Source organism: Uloborus diversus, chromosome 8 (genome assembly GCF_026930045.1).
Source record: "Uloborus diversus isolate 005 chromosome 8, Udiv.v.3.1, whole genome shotgun sequence".
Classification (NCBI taxonomy): domain Eukaryota; kingdom Metazoa; phylum Arthropoda; class Arachnida; order Araneae; family Uloboridae; genus Uloborus; species Uloborus diversus.
In genome coordinates, this window is record NC_072738.1 from 79637977 (window position 1) to 79662246 (window position 24270).

Consider the following 24270-nt stretch of genomic DNA (forward strand, 5'->3'; position numbering starts at 1 on the left):
CTTACCCGTCTACCTTCAAGGTTTTATATCAAGTTTGAACAAATTTGAAGAAAATAATTATGGTGAATTTTGCCGCCTTTCAGAAGTTGCCGCCTGTAGCAAGGGCTTGCTCCCATATATGTAGTACAGTCCAACTCACTAAAAACAAGCGCAAAGAGACTGCAGCATTTGCTTGTTATATATACCAGAGTGCTTGTAAAAAAAAAGGGTTTGTGGAAAAAATCATGAAAATTTATACATACTGAGTTATTTTTATGTTTCAATATAACACCAAAGTTAGCTATTTTCTTTGAACTGTCTTATTTCTCTCTTTCTTGTTATTTTTTCAAGGATTTCGTGATATGAAGAACATCGCCAATGGCATCTGCGGCTTAAAATAGTTTGAATTTTTTCTGCACTTTAGAAACTATTGAATACTGTAAGCCCCGCTTAATCGGGTAACGGATAAACGAATAACCCGTTTATACGAATAAAACCTCCTGGAACCGAATATTTCCCCATAGATGCAATACTAAAGATCCCCGCTTAATCGAATAATTTCCCCGGATAATCGAAAAATATTAATCAGTTTTCACAAACAATTTTGATGAGAAACATTTTGAATTCATTAGAAAAAAATTAAGTAAGAACACTTATTGTTTGCATTCGACGAACCTCACCGGTCGACCGTTGAGTAACGGGTTACTTACCGAAACGTTCTATCATCTTTCGGTTACCATTTTAAGCTGTTGATTGGTTGATTAAAGCACGTGATCGGTTAACTGGTTGAGCCGGTTGCAAGCAAGCATCGAGTTAAACTATAAAGTAATATTTATTGCCAACTATCTTTACATTAAGAAAAATAGCGCAGTCGATAACCTGATTAAATAACACAAATAGATATTGTACACAATTTAGACGATGATAAATTGACAAATATTTAATGTAAGATACGGTAGACAAGGAGGGGGAAAAGGGTATCAGAAAGTGTTCCCAAAAGATCTTGAGCGAGCAATCGCCTATTATAAAATTTTTCAAAAAACAATGTTGTTCTGAAAAAAAAAGTGCCAAAAATAAAGATTTCATTACTGAAGTTGTAAGCTACATTTCATAATTTTCATACATGCTTGTAATATACTTGTTTATATAAGAAATTATTTTGTTGTTTATTTAGCTTATTTCCAAAACTTAAGAAATAACACTAATTATTTCCCTTAAAAACTGGTTTTTTATTATTATGTTTTAAGACAAGTTGTAAATTTAAAAAGATAAATAAAATTTCCCCGCTTAATCAAATAATATTTCTTGGAACCGACAATATTCGATTAAGCCGGTCTGACAGTATGTCCAATTCTTAAGGCTTAGAGCTACAATATCCTTGGAAGTATATCTCGGAAATGATTTAACATTCGCTTCAACAATTTCTAAATCCTCCTAAACTCCACAATTTTTTTTAAAAAAGACTGTGTCACTTTTTCTCAGGATTTATGTCTTTTTTTTAATTTAAAATGTTAATGAAATTTTTCGAGAAATAGAATAATGTTTTCTGCAGTGGAAATTGATAGAAATTTTATGACTGACAAAAATATTGCTCGCTTAAAGCGGGGTTTGCTCGATAAGGTGAGTTACGCTCTTATAGGCCAGCCAAAGTACCAGCCATTGTACCAGCCAAAGCTTTTTGATTCAATTGCTAAATCCAAGTTCTCGTTAAAACAGGGCTCGTTATAAGCAAATTCGACTGTATTAACCAGATACACTACAAGAAATGGTTCCGTAGGTAATTTAGACCTTTTAGGAAACAGGCAAGTGCTCGAACAAGATGCAGGCGCGGATCCACGTTAGGGGAACTGGAGGAACGTTCCCCCTCCAAAATCCCAAGTGTACCTAAAAATTTTCAAAAGAGAGTACGGGAAAATAATTCCATTTTTCAAAACTTGAACTATAAGAAAGGCGCTAGAAAAAGATATGAGAGAATTGCAAAAGCGGATCTAAAGAGGAGAACTGGGGAATGTTCCCTTCTTCCCTGCATAAAAATAAATAAATAAATAAAGACAACCTGTTTAAACTGTTTTTTGCATTTATTTGGTGAAGGATTGATCATTATATTTAAAGCTACTGCAATTCAGTGGCGCTATTAGAGGTGGAGGCTGGAGGGGGGGGGGACACAGGGCGACAGGATCCGTGATCGCCCAGAAGGCCGAGTAGAATGTTTTTGTAAAACATTTCCTATAATTAAAGAGAACAATAGAACGTACCTTGGAAACAGTCGCCTTTTTTAGTCGGTCTAAAAATAAGAAAGTCTTCATAATGTCAGAAGTCCGCTTCCTCTGCCAATACCTTTAAAGCGCGTCTCAAATCTTGTTTTCAGGACTTTAATTTTGAAAATTTTAAAGAGGAGAACTACCTAACACCTCGCATTCTAATAACATCAATGAATCGTTTAAAATTGCTTTTTTGGAGCTTCAATTTTGAAAAATTGCCAAACCCCTGACGTTACCAAATATGGTCTACAGTCATTTTTTTAAGATGTCGATAACGAAAAATTTCCGGACAAGGGTCCGAATGCTCCTGTAGAAAATCTGAACATTAAAAAATTAAGGTTTTGAAAAATTTAATGGGGAAAGCGTTTAAATCCTTTATCACCGAATATCGCTCAAAAACTTCGTTTTCTAGTACTTCAATTTCGAAACATTTTTTGGGAAAAGCCCCAGAACCGTACTGCTCGATGTATTGTCAAAGTTAGTCTGTAACTGCCTTTTTGGAAATTCAATTTCAGAAAATTTAGCGGAGGGATTTTCGATTTAAATCTATTTTACAAAAAAACAGAGGCAGCCCTCCAAAAAAATCCCATCTCTGACCCTACCGTCAATAAATATCGCCTATAATTGCGTTTTTAAAACTTTAATTTCCGCAGGTGGCCCGCAAACCTTTCTTTTTCGTAACATCGCCAGAGGCCGTCTAAAACTGCGTCCTTAAGACTAAAATTTCAACATTTTTTTTCAACAACCGCCCTATCAGATGGTGAAAATTTTAAAAGTGCACCCTCTATAAAACTTTTGTGGTTGAACCACTGGTGCAAATATTATTTCCTTTAAGCACATACAAATAGAAAAATGAACAAACTTTTTAAACTAATTATTTAAGAATTATACTTTTAGAATTTGTAATGAATACATTTTTTTCATAAGAGGCATTAAGAAGCAGTAGATACGTTGTAAAACTCAATATTTATGGTTATTTTTTAATGAGTAATTTCATATAACTCCCCCACCCCCATAAACATACTTGCTAGAAAAGTTCCCCTCCCAAATCCATAGTCTGGATCCGCCCCTGACAAGATGTGCAGAAACAACTTCTGCCGTAGCCTCTGATAGGATGGAAACAGCATTGTATCCTCGATGGCTATGTTTTTGCCCATTTACTTCAAAATTTGCACAGTCGGTGGCTGCAGCTGAGTTTTGCATCTAGTTATATTACAACATGCTTCCTTCGCCCTGGATCCGGCACTTGATGTACGAGAGAATAACCTGCAATTGTACCAGACAGTCTGTTTATCACATCCAAAGACTGCAGTTTGGTTCTTATTAGAACTCATCAGTCTGGAATAGTGTGAACAACCGAGCTGGAGGCAGATATCAACTCATTGGAGCTGAGAACGCCAACAAACTGGTAGACAAAGTAAATTTATCTCACCAGTGAGTGTCCGCAGCATGGTGCGGTTCGACATGTGGCAGGTTATACAGCATGTAGCTCTGTAATACTACATGAAGTACATGGCTGGTTTAAGGCCAATGTATGCCTTTACGTGCGGCAGTGATGGGAAAATTGTATTACAGCAATGCATTTGAATTTTTAAATCTCAGACTTGTTTACGCAGGGCCAACGAGAGACCATTGCAGCCTAGTCAAAAACTAGAGGTCAGCTCAGAGTTTTATGAGGAGAGTGGGGGCTGGGGACCAAACTAACAACAGGTTCGCCTTGGCTCTCAGCTGCCCTGCTTTTACCCCAAAAGCAAACCAATTTCCACTATTACTCCGTATCCCTGAAACAGCTATAGTCTAGAGGGAAAAAGATTCCAAATTCCTAGAATTTCAAAGCTTCCAACTTGCATCTCCTAACCTAAAATTGGCCTGACACTGCAAGACCAGTTATAAGTAAACCTTCACCTCCATATAAAAAATTTCTCGTTATGCTACGATGCCCAAAAACACCCCTTTGTGTCCATTTCCAGGGCTAGCAGGCCCCTTGTGAGCCAGCTTCAAAGTTTTTGCCTGGCACATGGCTGTCCAAAGAGAAGGATGAGCAGGGCATCCCCCGCCGGGCGGGAGTGAAGACATGACAGCGAGCTCTAAACTGAGCTTTAGCTGCATTAAAATGTATTCTTTTTACTTTTATTCAGTACTAGTGGTACCCACACGGCTTTGCCTATAGTAGAAAATTAAAAGGTCATTTGGTTCGCCTTTATATTTAAATAACGTATGGTGAATTTCTCGCCAATTCGCTTACCCATGTTACAGTTCCGCGTTATGATGATTTCGTAATTTACTATTCCACATTGTGATAATTTGTTCGGAGAAATTTTCTGAAAATTGGAATAGAAAAAGAACAAAATTGAATTTTTTAAAAATCGCTTCGAGGTGCACACCCTCATGCTACAAACTTTGCTAAATTTCATGAAAATTGGCCAAATGGTCTAGGTGCTATGCGAGTCATAGAGATCCAGACAGAGAGACTTTCAGCTTTATTATTAGTACAGATTTAATTTAAAATACTAACACATTCCTGTCTTTTTTAATAAAAGGAAAGATAACATGGTCAGTCTCTTTGGACGGCCCTGCCCCTGCTTTCCTACCCTCTGTGCGACCTTGGTCAGGCCCGGATCTACATACTCGCAGACCCTGCAGTGTGTGTGGGGAGGGGGGCATGCCACTGAAAGTGCCCCCCGGCCCTTAGTCACATAGAAATTTAGTAGGCAGTTAGCCGCCGTGCTGATTTTTGACAGGGGGCCTCAAAATCGATAGATTCGGGCCCGGCCCTGGTCATATTGTGTTCTTTCATTGTTCGTATTACAGTACATGTAGGTGTAATTAGTTTTATAATTGTGTATTTGAATAAAATTTCTTTTTTGAAGCTACACTTATTTCAGGGTAACAAGAAATTAGTTTACATTTTACTGATGAAAAAACAACTGACTTCCCTTAATAACAAAGAAGATATACTGCAATCACACCTGTTTAAACGAAATCAAAGAGACCTATTATGATCTAGATGAACTAAAATAAGTAAAATTAGAGACGTACCGAGTACTCGGTAACTACTCGGTACTCGGCCAATTTGCCGAGTACTCGGTACTCGGCCAAATTCTGATCAGATACTCGGCCAATACCGAGTAGTTGGAAAAAATTGAATATTGTCCAAGACAGATACTAAAATTTATTAAAAAAAAGAGCAAGCATTATATTCTGCAATCATTTACAATTAAAATCTATAAGTCAAATTTAAATTTTGAGAAAAATGAAGTTTGTAATGCTTCAATGAAATAAATCTTTATTTTAATGTCCCCAAAGTTAATAAAACTTATTTATTAAAAATTATGCAAAAAAGGTAAGTATAGAAAATATGGAATTTTTAGATTAAAAATGGATTTTTGCTACAAACAAAAATTAGTTATAAAAAATATAAAAATACTTTTGCTTAAAAAATAAAAGGAAATAAAACAACGTTAAAAGCACGGTGCAGGAACACTTCAGACACGTGTTTTGGCGTTACAAGGAATTTCTTTTTCAATGCACAAAATGGGAGCTCATGGATTTAAAGGCATCCGACAAAAGTCGGATTTTTTTGTCGTATGTCTTTACATTCCTTAGCTCACATGTTATGCACTGAAAAAGACGTTCCTTGTAACGGGGGGTCAGAAACACGTGTCTGCAGTGTTCCTGCACATTTGTTTTACTACTTTTAAAAATAATTTATGTTTGGCGGACTATAATTGATTGATATGGTGAAACCCCTCCTAACAGACACCCCTCTTATGCGGACAATTTTTAATTCCCCAGTTCCAATGCAAATAACATTATTAAACCCCTGTCCTGCGAACACCTCACTATTGCGGACAAAAAAAAAAATTGTTCTGTTAGTCCTGCATTAGAGGGATTTCACTGTAATTTGTTTTAATTCCAACTTGATTAATCATACCTTTTATTTATTTATTTTTAATTTTAAAAATAATTTTTTTGTGAAATTTTTGACACAAGCAAAATTGTTTATATAATGCGTAATTAAATTTCAGCAGGAATTTAGTTTATAAAACTATTATATGGACAAGGAGGTCTATAATACTATTCCAATAAGTTCAAAATTCATCACATGTGTGTCGGTGGTTCTTCTTAAAACATAATTGGCACTTTGCAACTCGGCCGAGTAGTGAAAGGCCGAGTACTCGGTACTCGGCCAAAGTGCTACTCGGTACGTCTCTAAGTAAAATACAGTAAAAATGTGTTTAGTTGAAGTAAAAAGAACTTATCTCTGCACAATGTGTATCAGCATTTCAAAACTAGATGTATCTTATCAATGTGATTATTTGTAACTATTCTAGAAATTGGCTCCAACTTTTGAATTTACACTTGTACATAACCCAAACTATTAACAAAAACTCTCATTTTGCTTCATAAGTAAACATATTTTTACTTATTACTTGTGCAAATGTATTCAACGTAGGGAAAAAAAACATGTTCAAATCAAACAGATATTACAATAGGCAGTTTAAATTCAAAATTCTCTAAGTATTATTCAATTGTCGTTGTGAGAAAATTATTTGAAAATCTTTGATCCTCATTAGATTCATTCTCATCGGATGATTATCAAATCGTAATTTTCCTTTAAACATCATGCGTGTTATTCAAAACAAATACAATGTGGAACATATACAGCATTTTTTAAACGGCAACATTTTTTTATCCAGTTTGCTTTTTTTTCCAACTGTAGAACTGAAAGTTGAAAAAAAAATAGCACGGAATATATCCATTACGCGAGCGAACATGAATTCAACATCAAAACAAATATTGCATCACGATTTTAACCATCTCAAACCCAGGGAGCTCAAACCTAATTCTCTCATTGGTTGACATCAGTTAACCGCTCCAAGTACATGCGATTATCATCGACCAGTAGCTCCTACCCCGACTTTTCACTTGCGATTGTCCAAATTGTTTCACTTGAATTCGACTGCCAACAGCGATTGCAAATCTCGTCGATTGCGATTGTCTTTTTTGCGATTGTGTAGTGTTTCACTTGAATCCGGCCCGATTTAAATAACCTTTGTTACTACAGTATCCTACGGAAATAGAGAGTATGCAAATAAATTTTCTTGAAAATATTTATCGCAGAACAGATTGAGAAATCCAGAAAGAACGTTAAGAATTTGAACAATAAAAAATAAAAGTTCGCCAAAAATCTGTTTATAGGGCTATGGTTTTAAAATTTTGTGAAAGAATAATGTATCTTGACAAGATTTCGCATATCAGGTTAATCATTTCCATGACGAGTGAATTAAATGCATGATTTCTTTTGATATCCAATCATTTGGTCATAGAAATAAATTATCTAGTGTTAAACGTTACTCTTGACAGTCTGCCACGTATGTGCACTATGTGACAAAAATGTCAACAAATGCCGGAAATGACATGAAACTGAACTTAATATGTACTAATGTAAAGAAAAAACGGTACAAAATGAAAATGCCGTTCGAAGCGAACCAAAAATTTATGAATTCCGAATTTAACATCGTGAAAATGGCTGCTTCAGAACAACTTACTGTGTGTTCTGCATAATTTTTTACTTTCGTAATACTTTTTGATTACTAATCTCTTTCTACATGGGTCAGAATAACCAAAAGACTTTGAAAAATCTTTTCAAATGAATAAAGAACAAAAAATCATACATGCGAACAAAAATGTCTATCATTTCCTAAGTTTAGAAGCAATTTATATATTACAGCGTGCGTTTGTTTTAGTTTTTTCATAGGCCATTAGACAGTGGCTGCAGCGTCCCCTATAGTTTGTTGGAGTTGCGAATTCGGAACTCCAGCGCTCGAATACGCTACCTTGCGGTGATTTACAAAACTGCAAATGAAACTTAAACATTGCCACGTTGCGTTCCACGTTTATCAGTTGACGTAAACACAAGCAGTTTGTTCTGAGTATTTATTAACGCTATCGATGTGTCTTAGTTTGCTTTCAGCTACAGAAATTAATTCGTCCCTTAGTAGTATTCTCGAGCTTCTCAAAATAATGTTAGTTTTCATTATTTCCTTAATAAATGGTGAAAGCGAAAATTCTGGATTAACAAACTTGGATAACGTTATACAAGGTAAAAAAATTTATTGTTTTGTATGAATTTGCAAGAATATGGGGTTTTTTAAAATCTGATATTAATTAAACTTACCATATTTTACAGCAGCATTTAGTTGGAATGGACAGTGTGCAAAATATTTTCTTGAATATATTATCGTAGAACAAAATGAATAACCGAGAAAGAATTTACTTTATTCCTTTTATTCTCAGCTGAAAGGTTTCGCAAAATTTGTTTAGAGTTATAGTATTAGTATAGTGCGAGCAAAGTAGCCTTGGCGAGATTTCGCGTTTTTAGTTAAACCATTTTTAATTTTTATCATGAGTGGAACAAAATGGTAGTAAGATTACAGAATTCGATAAGTGAAAGGAAATAATGGTCAATCAACTGAAAAGAAAACTACCACCATATATCCGTGAGAATTTTGTTGATGATTTGCATAACATGACACAATTAAATCGTAACTCAGAAATTAGAAAAATCGAAACAGAAAATTTTTAAATGAACCGATTCGGGAATTCGAGAGAAATAACTCAGCTACAAATGGAAAAAAAATAAGCGCTAGCCAAGCAAGGCAAAAAAGTATCATCTTCTTTCGATAACAATTTGTAATGTCACATTGAATTTTCTAGCATTAATTGTTATTCTTGTCAGGCCACAATTATTATTTAGTTTTATGAAGAATTGATAAATATCGAATTCAACATCGTGGAAATAGCTGCTTAGAACTACGAACTACGTAGTTTGCATTAATCTTTGACGTTTAGTAATGCTTCTTGAATTCTCATTTCTTTCTACGTGGGCCAGAATATCCACAAGACTTTGAAAATTAATTTAAAAAGAATAAAGCGAAAAAATCATACGTACGAACAAAAATCACAACACTTTTAGCATTTTCTTCGTTACCATGTGCGTTTGTTTTAGTTTTCAATTCCGCCATTAGACAGTGACTTCAGTGCCCCCTATAGTTCGTTGGAGTTGCGAATTGAGAAAACAGAAATTTGATAGCTGATTAAAGCTCGGATTTCTTTTGAAAAAAAGTGAAGTTGTTTAATATTTGTTAACTGTGCATTTAACTGTAAACAAAATGAGATAGCAAAAAAACTTGTTTTTATTTGTAGTAATATTCTTTTTGCTGTTCAAGTTAACAATGGAATGGTCACTTCCTTTCAAAATTAAGGAAGAACCGCTTGAAAATATGAAGGTAAACTTTTGTTTTGAATCAATTTGTTCCTAAGTTTTTTAGCTTCCGCATACGTAGCTTAAATCTGTCTTATATTGTAGTCTTAAGACGACATTTCAATCAGCTGGACGATTTTTAACATTAAAACACTTTTATTTGATGCTGCAACGAAACTCAGCAAAATACATTCGCTAAAATGTATGAATGCATTAATTTGTAAAAGTCAGGGTAGGGTTAATGCCCCTTCCGACTCTCCTAAATGAAAGGCCAGCTGAGAAGTTTCGCAATAAATGCGCGTCACAAATTTAAGTAGACGCTAAAAAGGGGAGCAGGGTATCGTTCCAATACGATAATAATTCTGCTAAAAGTTTATTAAGAATGCTATTTTTAAACGAGAGCAGTGCTAAATGAAAACTAACTTCCTGACAAATGAAATATTACATTGCTATACATTAAATGTCATTAAAATTTAGTTTCGAAAAAGTAAATTATGGTGTGAATAAAGATTAAAAAAGAAAAAAAAAAAAACAATAGAAAGAGAAAATTTGCCCTGAAAACATTAATTAAAAGTAATTACTGCTGGAAAAAAGGTTAAAATGCAGTTTTTTAAAACATATAGGAACCTCTGACCAATATAAAGTACAGCAATTGTAAGCTATACAGTGCTATTCCACTGTTACGTGTGCCTTTCTGACACTTTCTTTGCAAGCAACATTAATTTAGGAATAAACTTATTAAAATACCTTAATTTTCTTTAGTATTATATGGGTTGTCTTGGTTCTTTCAAACATCAGAGAGTTACGAGAGCTTTTGTTGCTATTGCAAGTATCCTTAATTGCACTAAAAGCTCTGTTCTCACTTAATGATATGAATGGCAGAAGGCAAACCTTTTATGATCTCAAAAAAGTGCTGTAGCTTCGACAATTTTCTACTGATTTTTTTCTCCCACATACTATGTACAGAAATGTTCTGCAATACAAGCATCTGTTCTGTAATGTACATCGCTAATTCGGCAGTAATCTGCTTTCGTGTATAAGAAGAAGGGTGGTTCCATAGTCATACCCAGTGGCATACTGGGCCGCCGGGATACCGGGAAAATTCCCAGTGCGCCAGTGCCTAAGTAATTTTTTTTAAAATCTAAGTTACGTTCGTTATCGGTTTCTGTTTTTCTCATTCTCATCCAAATTTCCCTCCTTTCCAAATTTACCTATTTCCCAAAGAAAAAAATGGTAGCGGAGTTTTTCCCTTTTAAATTCACAAATTGTAAAAACACAATAAGTAACCATTCAGCGCTGACTTAAACTCAATTGAAACTAATAAACTTTTGCATTAAAAGTCTTGGCTAATATGGGCGCCCATATGCAAAATTTTAAGGGGCGACTATTTTGGACATCTGACTTTCCTACGGCGCTTTTCTCTCTATAATTTGGTAGCAAGCAAGGATTTTATTTCGAGGGGGGGGGGAGTAGTGGGGGACTGAGGACGAAAAATTTTTATATCGTCTTGGGATCGCTTTCAACGATAGCTCCTTCCCTAGATTCACCACTGATATAACTAATAATAACTAACAGCATTGATGCGCACTTTAGTGTTATTCATGATTCAGAAGCACTGCGGAATATTTCAACTGTTTCATAATTCTCTAATTATAGTGAAGTAATTTTCGCTCACGTGATCGGTTGTGACGTAGAAATGTCGCAAAGTAGCATTTTAATCTACTCGAATGTAGCTTGCGGCTAGTGTAATTAGGATTTCAATTTTGAATAATTTCCGCCCCAGACACTTATCTCTGCCAAACATCATTAAAAAATATTTTTTTTATTGCATATTTGAGACTTATTTCGAAAAATTTCTAAGAGTCCCAAACCGCATTTCTTCCCCATTCACTAACGTTGTCTCAAATTCCTCTACAATCGTGTTTTGGACTTCAGTTTCGAAAAACTTCCGATTGAGCATATTTCCTCCCCTCCCCCGACCCAGAACACCCCTTTTTCTAACATCACCGAAGGAAGATTAAAAAGAAAAACTTTCTCTCATTTCGTCAAAAGAGAGGCAGGGAGGGGGGGGGGGGGCGAGAGACAAAAGCTACATTTCTCCCAGGGCGCTGAAGATTATATACTTCTCTAATAGGAAGTTCGTCAACGGTCAAGTGTATTTCCCGTTACACATTTTAGACCCAGTACGCCACTGGTTATACCTGTCAATTCTACTGTTTTTTCTGGGAGATTCATGGACTTTAATCATTTCTCTTGATTGTGTATATGATGTACGGAACACTTGGTTGCTCTAAGAAGGATAATAAAAAAAAAAAACCTGTTCTTCCCTAAAGAACAATGAAAAATCCATCTTAATCACCTACTGGATTGTATAAAACATCTACTGGAATTTTTCTCAGTAGATGTTGGCAGGTATGCAGTCCTCCTCTTGGACTTTTTTGAAACTAAAGCCTTAAAAATTTTGCAGACCATTTTTGATAACACTAGGGGAAGAGATGGTGTTCAGGAGCTTTTCCACAATATTTTTTTGAAATTGAAGCTCTAAAAAATCCAATTTTAGACTATCTGCCCCAAGATTGAATTAAAGGATTAGGTTCTGGGGCCCTTCCCTCCTTAACTACTTCTCTATCTTTTATTTAAAAAATTAGCAGTCATTTAAAAATATAAAAATCACAGGGTGGAGACAGGAACTGGAAAATAAAGTTCCCTGATTAAGTTCACCAAATTTCCCTGATTTACGTTATCAATAATAGTTTCCTTTCTTTGCACTACCTGAAAAGCATTGCATATTAAATAAAATGCAGTGTTTAAAATGGTTTAAGCTGTTAATTAAAAATGTATTTTAAAAGCATGCTCATTTCTTTTTTGTAAAAATAGTGTATTAAATTATCGACAGGGAAATATTGTAGGAAATCTAAAACAAGTACTCTTTACTTCCAGGAACCAGTTAACATAAGAATTCTCTAAGAAATTATTAAAACCACTCTTAAAGAAATATCTAATCATGATAAAACTAAAACATTTAAATGGAAATAATTTTGAACTGAATATTAAAGCAGTATAATTGTTGCTGCAAGAATAACAACAGATGGTAGTTAAAGTATAGAAGTAATGTAGTTTTACTTACGTAAATAATACTGCCGTGCGCAGGTAAACGGCAGTATCTGCAGAAATTAGTTTTGGAGATATTTCTTTGAAGAAGAAATGTATGGAGGATTCAATACTAACAATCGGAAAATGTTGGAATTAGACGATTTTTGCGCGCCTCTTTTTCAGCGGAAACTAAATGAGCGAGTATGTACAATGAAGAAAATGTACAATAGATGACAAAAATGAAAAAAAAAAAAATCAAAATGTGCAGTTACTGCCCTTTACTTGCACACGTCAGAATAGACATATTTATGCATGACAAATTGAAATTTTTCAACAACCAGTCATATTGAGCTATTCTCTAATCAAGAACTTAGGTTTTAATAAATGAATACAGCATTTTAACTATTATAAAATAAAAAAAAATATTTACTTATGTACACAACTCAATTTCAAATGATTTCATTAGTTGTTGAAAAAAAACCTTAAATTACTGTTTAGTATCAAACAACATTGAAATTCAAAAACAATTATTAATTTCAAAATGCATGTGGTTTTAAAATAAAAGAGTTTTAAAGTCTGAAAAAAAAAAAAAAACCTCCGTGTAATCTGAAATGACAGCAAATAATACCATGGCAAAAAAAAGGAAGAAAAGAAAAGAAAAAAATATTTACTGTCAAAATTCAATTTTAGCAATTGAATTAAAAACGTCAAGTGATAACTTTTAAGATTTTTTCAGCATTAATTTTAAAAACAAAGATTTTTTCTTGAAATCTTGATGACAGTATGCTAATTTCTACTAAGATAATGAGTAAATGCAAGGGAGCAAAGTCATTAATGATGGCTTTTTCTTTGCCTGTAGAGTTGTTTACTTTACGTAGCTTGGAATGCTTGGAAGGGAAATTCGAGCAAGGTAAAATAAATAACTTTACAGCACAGAAGCAACATTAGGAAGCTTATCCTAAGATTGAATACTTTGACCTTGAGGAAAAAAGATGCACAAATATGCGGTACTGTATAATCCCACCTTATTAATTTTATTTTTTAAAACAAATAATTGGCAGAAAATTCATAGGAAATCAAAGTACTTCATTTTGCAAGGAAACATTTTTTTTTCTTCATTTGATCAATTTTCCCTGAATTTTTGTTATTTTTTCAAAATTCCCTGATATTTCCCTGATTGATAAAGTTCCCTGACTTTTCCCTGATCTCCCTGATCTGTCGCCACCCTGAATTAATTTTAAAAAAATGCATTTTTTGTGCAATTATCCAACCTCAATTTCAAAATAGTTTTAATCAAGTTTTATGGACATATTGCTGCCCTAGTTCAATACTGTTACCCAGATGTTTTTAGGAGAGCGCTGTGTCCTACCTTTTTTTTTTTCTTTTTGCATTTTGCAATGCACCCTCCTTTTCCCTTTGGAGTTTTGACAAAACTTCATGAGATTTTGTATGCATAAAAGGGAAAAAAGAGCACCTTTTCTACTACAAAATTTCTATTCTAAAGTGCCCTTTTAATTTTATTAAAGTGTCCTCCAATGTGGAAGCACTCTGTCCCTTATTTAGTCTTGGTAGAAACACTATGTTGAAAATTGCTTTTTTTGATAAAAACTTTTAAATATTTTTGTGCTGAAATTCAGGAAATGTGCCAATTTGACATTTTTTTAGAGGCTAAACAAACTGAAAATTAAGATATCTTGGTATAGAACCATCCATGAAGGGCCTAATGGCCTAAAAAATGGAAAAAAACTAGCACTAAAACTTATTAACTTTGCAAATATACACTGCTGGCTTCTGTAGAGGGGATCTACAGATTTTATTGCAGGGGGCCCAAAATTTATAGATTTGGGCATGATATTTATTTGAGAGGGGTGTACTTTGTATTCACAATTTGCATTATGTGTCATTCCATGTCAAGTGATCCAAAGTTTTTTCATCACATTTTTGTATTTCTTTGAAATTCGGCCCATTGATTTTATCCTTCAAAGTAATCAAAAGTCCAAATTTTTAGATTTTTATCTTTTTTTTTTATTTATGAGACTTTGATTTTTAGAAAAACCTTCTTTTTTTCATGGATGCTTGAACATAAAATGGACAATGACTCAGCACCAAATATAGATAGATTCAGTAAAAAGCATTTTAAAGTATATTAGTTGTTGTTTAACATAATATTCAACATGAATAATTTTATAAACATTTTCATTTTTACAAATTTAAAATTTTAATTTCTCAGAAAAAATGTAAAAATTCTCTCAAATTTTTTTATATATTTTATCTTTATTTGTGAAAAATTTCAAGTTTAGATATCAATGGGAGCAGATTTTTATGAATATTTGAATAAAATTTGACACAAGAAATAATGATATTTTTCAGACTCTATTTAGTTAAATATGGGGTTCTCTTACTAGTGATGGTCTAATGAGTAGTAAGTAAACATGACTATGCTTGATAGCTGGGATGAACTTGTAGATTGGTAAGGCCAACACCCCCCCCCCCCTGCAACACCACCACTTTTTATCTTTTTTTTTTTCGAAACTGTTTTCAAAAATTAAAAAAAAAGCTGGTTCGTAAGAGTAATAATCATAACAAATGTTGCCATACATCAGTAGTGACTAAGGCTCATAAATGGGGGAGGGAATCAGAAACACTATAATTTGGAGAAACTTTAACAGACAAATAGAACCTGGGGTATACTCCATATATGCGGACACTCTCAAACATTTTTAGACATATTATGTACCTATATGATGCATACACATATTGTGCATAATAGAGTACAGGGAGCATACCCTCAGAAAAATAGATGGGAACATCACTAAATAGAACTAGAACCACACTCTTTTGCCCTTTTTTTTTTTTTTGGAAAGTGGGATGGTAGAGTGAGGGGTGGGTGAGCAATCTGGAATGAAGCTTAACAAAGGTTATGCTCAAAAGAGCAAAGTTTGTTTGAACTATAACTGCTTTTAATATTTGTTTAGATAGATCTCGTTGCATTACTCTCCTTTAAACCAGAAATTAAAAAGAAAACAAGCAATAAAGAAAAAAAAAGAAAAAAAACAGCTGCACTCCAGATGTTGTAGAAAGCCAGTTATGTGTGGACAGACATATGATCTGGTACTTTGATTTATTTGTAGTTTTGTGTGAAAAGAATGGAAAAACATTAAAACACAACATGGGGAAGCAATATTTTGCTATGATCTTGGGGCAAACTATTTCTTTCCTCCTCCCGAAATTGAAGGTTGGTGCTAGGGTAGGGATAAAATGAATCATAACTTTCCTTATCAGATACTGAATTAATCAAGTACACTTTGTGAAGTTATGATCTAAAAAGAAACACTTGGTCTGAAAAAAAAAAAAAACATATGGGGTAAAAATAATTCTTAATTCAATCCCCAGGTAAGGCGTAATTACAGTGTTAATTGTAAGTTTTTTTTTTGGGGTGGGGATGTACTTCGTCTTGGTTTAAAGAACATTTACCACCTTTTAATAAGTTTATTATTCTTTTTTTTTATTTTGAAAACTTATAATATATATATATATATATATATATATATATATATATAAAAGGTGTGGTGCAAGGGGGGGGGGGCTTACTAATCTATAAGTCTATGCCAGTTCATTTCAAGCATAGAAATGTTTACTTACTACTCATTTGACCATCACCTGTAAGATAATCCCATATTTAACTAAATAGAATCTGAAAAATATCATTATTTCTTAAGCCAAATTTTATTCGAAAATTCATAAAAATATGATCCCATTGAGACCCAACTTGAAATTTTGCACAAATGAAGATAAAACACACAACATGTTTTGGGAATTTTTAAAATAAAAATTTATTATATGTTTTTAAAGAATTTTAAATTTAAATTTTTAAAAATGATTTTTTTTTATAAAATTAGTCATGTTGCATATCATATTAAACAGCAACTAATGTACTTTAAAATGCTTTTTAACAAATCTTTCTATCTATATTTGGTGCTGAGTTATCATCCATTTTATGTTCAAGCGTCCATGAAAAAAAGAGTGTTTTTCTAAAAATCAAAGTCTCATCATAAATAAAAATAAATAAAAGAGATAAAAATCTAAAAATTTGGACTTGTGATTACCTGAAGGGTACAATTGATGAGCCAAATTTCAATGAAATACAAAAATGTGAGTTAAAAAAATTCTCAAATTTTGGATCACTTGACATGGAATGACCCTTATGATTAGTGATGTATTCTTTGTTTTTTAGTTTGAGAATTTTTTTTGTGTAACAATATTGTCTTTTTTTTTTATTTTAGAGTGACTTCAACATCAATGACTATTCATATCCAAATGAAATTAGTGATGATGAATTAATATCCCTCACTGTTAGGGATCTGAATCGATTACTAAAGTCATCTGGTCTAACTAAGGCAGAAGTGCAGCGGCTGAAACAAAGGAGGCGTACCTTGAAAAACCGTGGGTATGCTGCTAGTTGCCGTAATAAGAGACTGGAACAAAAAGACGATTTGCAAAATGAAAGATCTATGGTACTCAAGGACATAAATTATTTCAAAGAAAATAATAAGCTAATTGAAAGTGAACTCTGTCAACTGAAGAAGAAGTATGAAAGTCTGCGGCAGTTTGCAATTCAGCAGAAAATTGCCATTCCTCCAGAATTCGATATTCTCTTATGATTTGTGCTTAAGTGAGAAATGCTGTTAATTTATGTTTTAGAAATAACTGAACTAAAGGATAATGATGCAATATTTTTCAACTTCAAGCTGTGAAATGGATGCAGCATGAGGGTTTTGTACACTTGAACAAACAACAAAACCAATGTGAGGGACAGTGGCATTTTCAAGGGCATTGTCCCCTTTTAGAGGATACAGGGGAAAAATCCTTTTTGAGGATCTTTTCAAATTCAGAACACTACTATAAAAATCATTGCTGAAATTAGAATAGAGTTTTGATTCCAATTAGATACTCATGCTTATTAAAAGTTGCAACATCATGATAGAATTATGCAAATGATTGCACTAACAGAACAATTATTTATTTTTATCACTATGATAAATATGTAGTATAATTTCATTCATTTCAGAGTATTCTTTCATACAGTGTTGCATATTTGTAAATAAGTTTTTTTTTTCTTTCTTGCTATTTAATTTTTTTTCTGAGCCTATCTGAAATATTTCAGGGGGAACAGCCACAGCTCCCCCTTTTCCAGTTCTTACACCCTTGATGAAGAAGGCATAAAATTTTCTTGCCTGTCATACTGGTTTTGTCCCACTGTATCGAAAATTTGTCTCCTTAAAATCAAAAACTCGGAATATTGAAAATAGATCTTCTCAAGAAATGAGCTAAAATTAACTTTTAAAACTTGATCAAGCTTTTATGCCATGTAATAATTTTTTCTTGATTCATGTTAGTTGTTAAAATTGACAGCTGATTTTTTTTTTTTTTTTTTTTGTAAAGAAATGTTCATGAAAATTTAGTTACAAACACAATAACTCATGTTTTACTTTTTCTTTGTTGATTAATAATAAGAATTTATGTAAAGCAATTGCAATGCACACTACAGTATTATAACTATAGAATTGTTTGTTACTGGGCAAAAGGGAAAAAATATGGCTATACTTTCTGTCATATTTTGTAAATATATTGTTTCTTTGTTATTTTTATAAATGTATTGTATGTTATTTGTAGTTTATTTTGGAATTTTGGGTAATAATTTTTTTATCTTCCATAATTTTAATGAAAACTTTCTTTTGAATAAAAACAGTTGATTTTATGTAAATTTACATTAAAGGTGTCTTGAATGTTAAAGTTTAAACAAGTTCAATTTTTTTGAGAAACAAGCCTCTGTGTCAAATTATGAATAGCTTTTTTAAAGTAATTTTTAAGTAAAATGATAACATAGTGATTTTATTAACTATTGCCGTTTAGAAATTTAGTAAAAATATTCTAAAAATGACATAAGTGAAATGCTTCAATTGCATTGCAATAAATTTTGTACAAAAACCATCAAAAGTGCACACCATTGCAATTTTGTGAATGAATTTTGTAAAACTGATGAATATTACTTTAACGAGGAAAACACTTATTTCATTTCTTTCCTTAAGATAAGGATCAAGCCACCCTATTAGTATTCATATCTTGTTTTATATTCTTATTGGTAGTGGAGCATGAAATTATTGAAGCAGTGATTTTGCTTTTTGCTGTATTAGAACTAGGACTTGAAATTTATTTTTACTGATAGTGTTATTTTGTGAAAGAGCTTTTGAATAAATATTTTTACAGGAAAAATGTTCATGGGTTTTTATTGAAATTTTATTTTTTGATTTTCAGTAAGAAGCTGCATTTTGACATTAGATGCTTTAAAGTTGCACTTTTATTTAATTTTATTATATTTTTTTATTGTATCATTTTCACTCATTTCATTTATTATTTTAATTTTTCATCAACCTCTCTATAATGAGAAGTCAACAGCCTCTGGAAAAGTTACAGCTTTTCCAGACTGATAATTGCTAACAAGCATTAAATTGCAGGATGCTGTAAGTGAATGCTTGTAGTTCTGCCACGTCAGCTTGAAGCGACAACTTACTTCTCAGTTTTCTTTTAATAGTACTTGATACAAGTATTAGGTGCTATTGGTGATAATATGGTGCTAAGTGAAAATTGTACAATTTGGATATCTTTGTCATAACTAGTTATTAAGATAATTAATCACACATCAGATACATACAATAAAAGACGAGCAATAGCTTGACTAGAATGTTTATTCAAAATATTACATCAGTTGAAATATTGGACGGTTTCATAGTAAAGAAATTTTATATTGCAATAGATTCTCATGTTTATATAAAGTAGTTGCATACCACAGTTAAAATTTTGGACGGTTTCATGTTATGAAATATTGCACTCGTTACAAATGTAGATGTACATTATATTCTAAATTAAATCTAAAATTTATTTTCTCAACATGTTTTAAAAGAAAATAAAAATCATAAAACACTTTATTTTGAAGTACATAATGATAAAAAATGTTCAAATCACTTTGAATATAAAACACAAATAAAAGGATAGATATATTCTAAATGTTCTAGGCTACAAAAAGTAACAACTAAATTTTAGGGTTTTAAACAACTTATGTGAAATTCCTTTTTTTGCAGCAAAAAAATTCTCTAAGATTGATGTCATAAGATAGATCTAGTATTTTATTCAACCTATATTTAAAGTCTATATTTCTTTTATTTATTATAAACAAATAACATGATACATTGACAGAATGTAAAAAAATATTAAGTTCTTTGAAAGTAAAATACATTGTTGAAAATAAATGGCAATTTTTGTTTTAAAACAAAAGTCTTGAATGAAATAAAAATAAAATGTTTGCTTTCACTATCAAGTCTTTTTTAGCTGCTTCTGCCACATTAAATGCTTAGACTTGAAGATTCTTCATTCTGGGTGGGGGAGGGGGGGGGAAGTGGCAAGGGGCTATATTCAGCAACTAGTAGGTTGAGAGCCCATCGTTTTACTATTTTTTTTTAATCAAAAACAACCTGAGTGCATTAGTGTGTTGAGAATTAATTATTTATTATAATAAAATTACAGTTTGACCACAAATTATACATAATTTGGCAATCAGCTTTCAGATGATTTCATCAGAATGTATCCGCAGGTTAGAAAGCAAAATAGCAATGGGATTTTGATGCATGCATTTTGTAATGTCACTAGTGCCTTTATTGCATTCTCTAAAATAAAATGAGGGGAAACAAAAAGAGTTTCCATAGAAACAACAAAAAGAAAATGAAGTGCTTTCATTTTGTCCAGAAATGTAAAAGCAAAGGTAAGATCAAAATTATGTTGTAAAATTATAAATTAATTTTTGCAGTGAGAATATGGATCTAATATAGTTTAGATTAAAAAAAAAATACTTTCTTGAACAGACTGTCATTTTTGAAAAACAGCATCTAAATAATTAGAGGCAAAAGCGCACATCTGTAACAAACAAACTACCATCCCTGTAAATTAATACTTGCGACCATTTCCTCCAATAAATCGGATGTTTGCCTTTTCATATTATTGGTGGTCAGACTGTAAGTGTATTAATGTACTGAAACTTAATTATTATAATATGACTAGATGAACTTTGAAAGCAAACGTCTTTACTGTCATTCCATAATATCCAACAATATGGCTTTGAGAAGACGAGCTTCGTATGTGACAGTGTTTTTACCTGCATGAATGGGTAAATTGTCAAGAGGTTGCTCCATAGTTACTTTCACATTACGTCCATAGGCTGGAAAAGTGTAATTGAACTCATTATAAATAAAAACTATGCCACACTTACAATGTATCCATAAGAAATAATAATTAATTCAGAGATCTGTACCTCATAGCCAAACTAACATAAGTCCAAAGATGATGATTATCAAGTTATTACTGCACTATATGTAGAATCTTATTTCGCATTGAACCATAACAACATAGTTCTTCAAAAAAAAAAAAAAATCCTTCATAATTATTTATCAGTGTTATAAAGAGCATGAGTACCAACTTTTGTAGCAGTGGTTGGAAGTAGCAACGCTACTGTAGTAGCTACATTTTTTAGTATTTTGTAGTGTAGCGCACTACTTTAAAAAAAAAAAGTAGAGTGACGAGTAGTTTGATACAAAAAATAGCAGTTTTTAGCAATTTCTGGAAAGTACTTTTAAATTAAGTTATAAAAATAAAAAATATATATCAGTAGCATAAGAGCATAAGAAAGGGAATGGTGTACAGATCCAGACCCCCTAGCTTGAAATTCAAAATTAATTAATATACAAAATATAAGTTCCAATAAAATTAAAGTTTTCTCCTCTGTTTGAAAAATGTTTTCCTCATCTAATCAATTTTATGTATACGTATGCCAATGTTAAATTTAAATCAAATTATGTGTGGCTGCTTCTATTGACATTTTTCAAATAGCCGAATTGTAAAAATTTGAATCTTTCAAATTTGTATGTGTGTATGCTTTTTATTTATTTTTTGAAAAGTAGCGACATTTCAAAAGTAGTTTGTAGTTGCTACATTAAAAAAAAGTAGTTGCAGTTCACTACATTTGTAACAAAGTTGTTGTAGTTCGCTACAAGAGTTTCCAACCACTGAAGTAGGGAAGTGTGACTTATGATAGTCTGGTTTTGAGGTAGAGAAATATTGCAAGAATTTGCAGACACGTGTTTCAGGGTTTCAAGGAATCCTTTTCTCAATGCAGAAAAGTGAACTTTTGGATGTTAAGTCATCTGATAAAAATGGATAACTTAACATCTAAAAGCTCGCTTTTCTTCACTGAGAAAAGGATTTCTTGAAACCCCGAAACAAGTGTCTGCAAATTCTTGCAATATTTGTGCATTAATTGTGTTGTTTCTTATGGTTACTTTGTTGCACAAAGGTATTCATTTATTACAAGTCTTAAAATTGGAACTTGTCCTAAAATTCTACATATATGAAATTTAAATCTATAAATGCATTTCAGTTTTAATTAATACCTACTAATACTCTTAAAATATTTTAGCACAATAATTCTACAGAAATGGTTGCTCAAAATTTAACCAATAACCTCTAATCCTGTTATGGTAGAAAGTTAGGTGATAAAATGAAATACATTATTAAAATAGTCAAAATGGTTAAAATAGTCAAAATAGTCTTTGTCATTACGAAGGAGTTACGAAGAAATACTTTACAGCAGGGGTCTAAAATTGTTTGCTCGCGGTCCATATAGCAAATTTTTGGAGGTGAGGCGGGCCATGTTGCATGCTGATAATAACTAGGGTCTCTCTATCTCTTGATAAGCACCTTTGGTGTGTATTTAAGCGGCGTACAAGAAGAATGACAATGCACTTTAGCTAAAATTTTTGTCTAAGCTAGTGCTTAAAACTTGTGTAATAAACGAGTTATTTTGATGTTGGAGCAACGAATAGAAGTGATTGAGTCTTACGGAAAAGGAGGTTAGCAGATATTTTCAGTTGTGTGAAAACTCAAAATAACATTTTGAATGAAAATTAAAACTCATTAAGAATGGGAAACTTTCAAGCATCTAGGTGTATAGAGAAGTCGGATGGAAACATTTTCTAGAAAGACAAGCATTGTCACAAAAAATAAGAAACAATCTGAAATGTTTTTTTATGAAAGTTTAAAAAATGCGTGTGTAGTAGTGCTTATATCATGTAATCTTTAAATGTATAATAGTGAGTGATCGAGTAACACTCCTGACATCACCAACAATGAAATTTGCGACACAGCATGATAATTTGATAATATTTTTTGGTAACATTTGACATGTAGGGAAATGCTTTATTTTGACAAGGCTGAACTGGATCTGGTCACTTAACTGTTTTACTGGTAAGACTCATTACAGGGGTATGAAGAAACGAAAAAGTGGTCAACAGTGAACGCTATTTACTAGCATTCAGGTTGAATCCACTGGAGTTAAGAGTTAAAATTTCAACTATCAAAATATCCTCAAAACAGGCAATTGCTTCGTTCAAATGTTGAAGCAATTTTCACCCGTCATACCATGACGGGCGGTTTTCAAGTATTCAATAAATAACAAAGACAATTAGTTTTCATGTTTCTTTATTTAATAAAGTTTACAAATTTACTGTTCTAGTTTTGGAGAAATTCTTTTGCTGATCTTATGTTGACACTTCTTTGAGCAACCACCTCTCTTAATGACAACTTTTTTGCTGAAAGGAAAGTGGTCCCTCTAGAGAAAAGTTTCACTGTTTTTTTTTTTTAATGTTTGCTTAGATATTACTAATAGCAACAGGTTATTTAAATCTTAAAATAATTAACTTTTTTATACTGTTCTATCATAATTCTTTCAGGCATTGATAACACTAATCAACATCAAAAATGCATCCGGCTTAAAAATAGCTATTTCCGAAGGATTTTGCCTCGCTTAACACGAAAATCACCATAAATAGTTGAGATTAGCTCCAGTTTTCAAGATACAGGGCCAATTAGGATAGTGAATTCTCACTAATGCTCTTTTTTTCTGGCAGATTGGAACATCCTCCATGGATCTGACTTTCCTCAAAACTTTGACCCTAGGTTGAGGTAGAAAATCTCACTACATGAAACTGAAATGGACTACAATAAATTCTGGGAAGAGAAATGCTCAAAATCAGCCAAATTTGGAGTTCTAGGTAGATTTACCCATTTCTGCTTCCACCCATGCCGATTCTGCTGAGAATAATGAAGAAGTTCGTGAAAGCTGCGAACAAAGATAATTTTTAAAACCTTAGAGGGAAATTTCCAAAATATATTGAAACTAAGGTTAAGGAGAGAATTTTTAATGGCCCTTCTAATACGCGCAATTATAAAAATCAGTGTTTTTGAAAGAAAAAAATGCCCAAGCAGCCTTTAACCCGTAACAGGGGAGGTGAAAAAGTGGGACGTAACAGGGGACGTGAGGTATCAGAGACCGATCTATTTCCAAATTTTTTAAATATTGTGTATTTAAGATACATTCCTGCAATTTTCCTTAGATGTTCTTTGAACTTTTATTAGCATGGGGAAAATATTTTTTAATTTTAAATCGAAATATACCTTTTCTAAGCAAATCTTGCTAGAGTCTTAAGATTTTTTTGAGAAAATCATATGCAACTAACTTCTCGTAATAAAAATGAATCTATTATTTATTAGTGATTTCATTTTAGT

General features: G+C 32.4%; 2 protein-coding genes across 2 annotated transcripts in view; one reads left to right on the top strand and one right to left on the bottom strand.

Annotated features, from left to right (window-relative positions):
* Positions 1–9410: 9410 nt before the first annotated feature.
* Positions 9411–18856, top strand: LOC129227716 (transcription factor MafK-like). The gene is made up of 2 exons (XM_054862317.1): positions 9411–9532; positions 16884–18856. Exons 1-2 carry the CDS (start codon positions 9479–9481, stop codon positions 17259–17261), a joined length of 432 nt encoding a protein of 143 aa, XP_054718292.1. The 5' UTR covers positions 9411–9478; the 3' UTR covers positions 17262–18856.
* Positions 18857–19346: 490 nt separating this feature from the next.
* Positions 19347–24270, bottom strand: part of LOC129227370 (tetratricopeptide repeat protein 30A-like) — a 50046-nt gene continuing 45122 nt past the window's right edge. The window contains 1 exon segment of the mRNA XM_054861920.1: positions 19347–20869. Within this exon segment, the coding sequence (XP_054717895.1) occupies positions 20742–20869 (128 nt within the window). The 3' untranslated portion in view covers positions 19347–20741.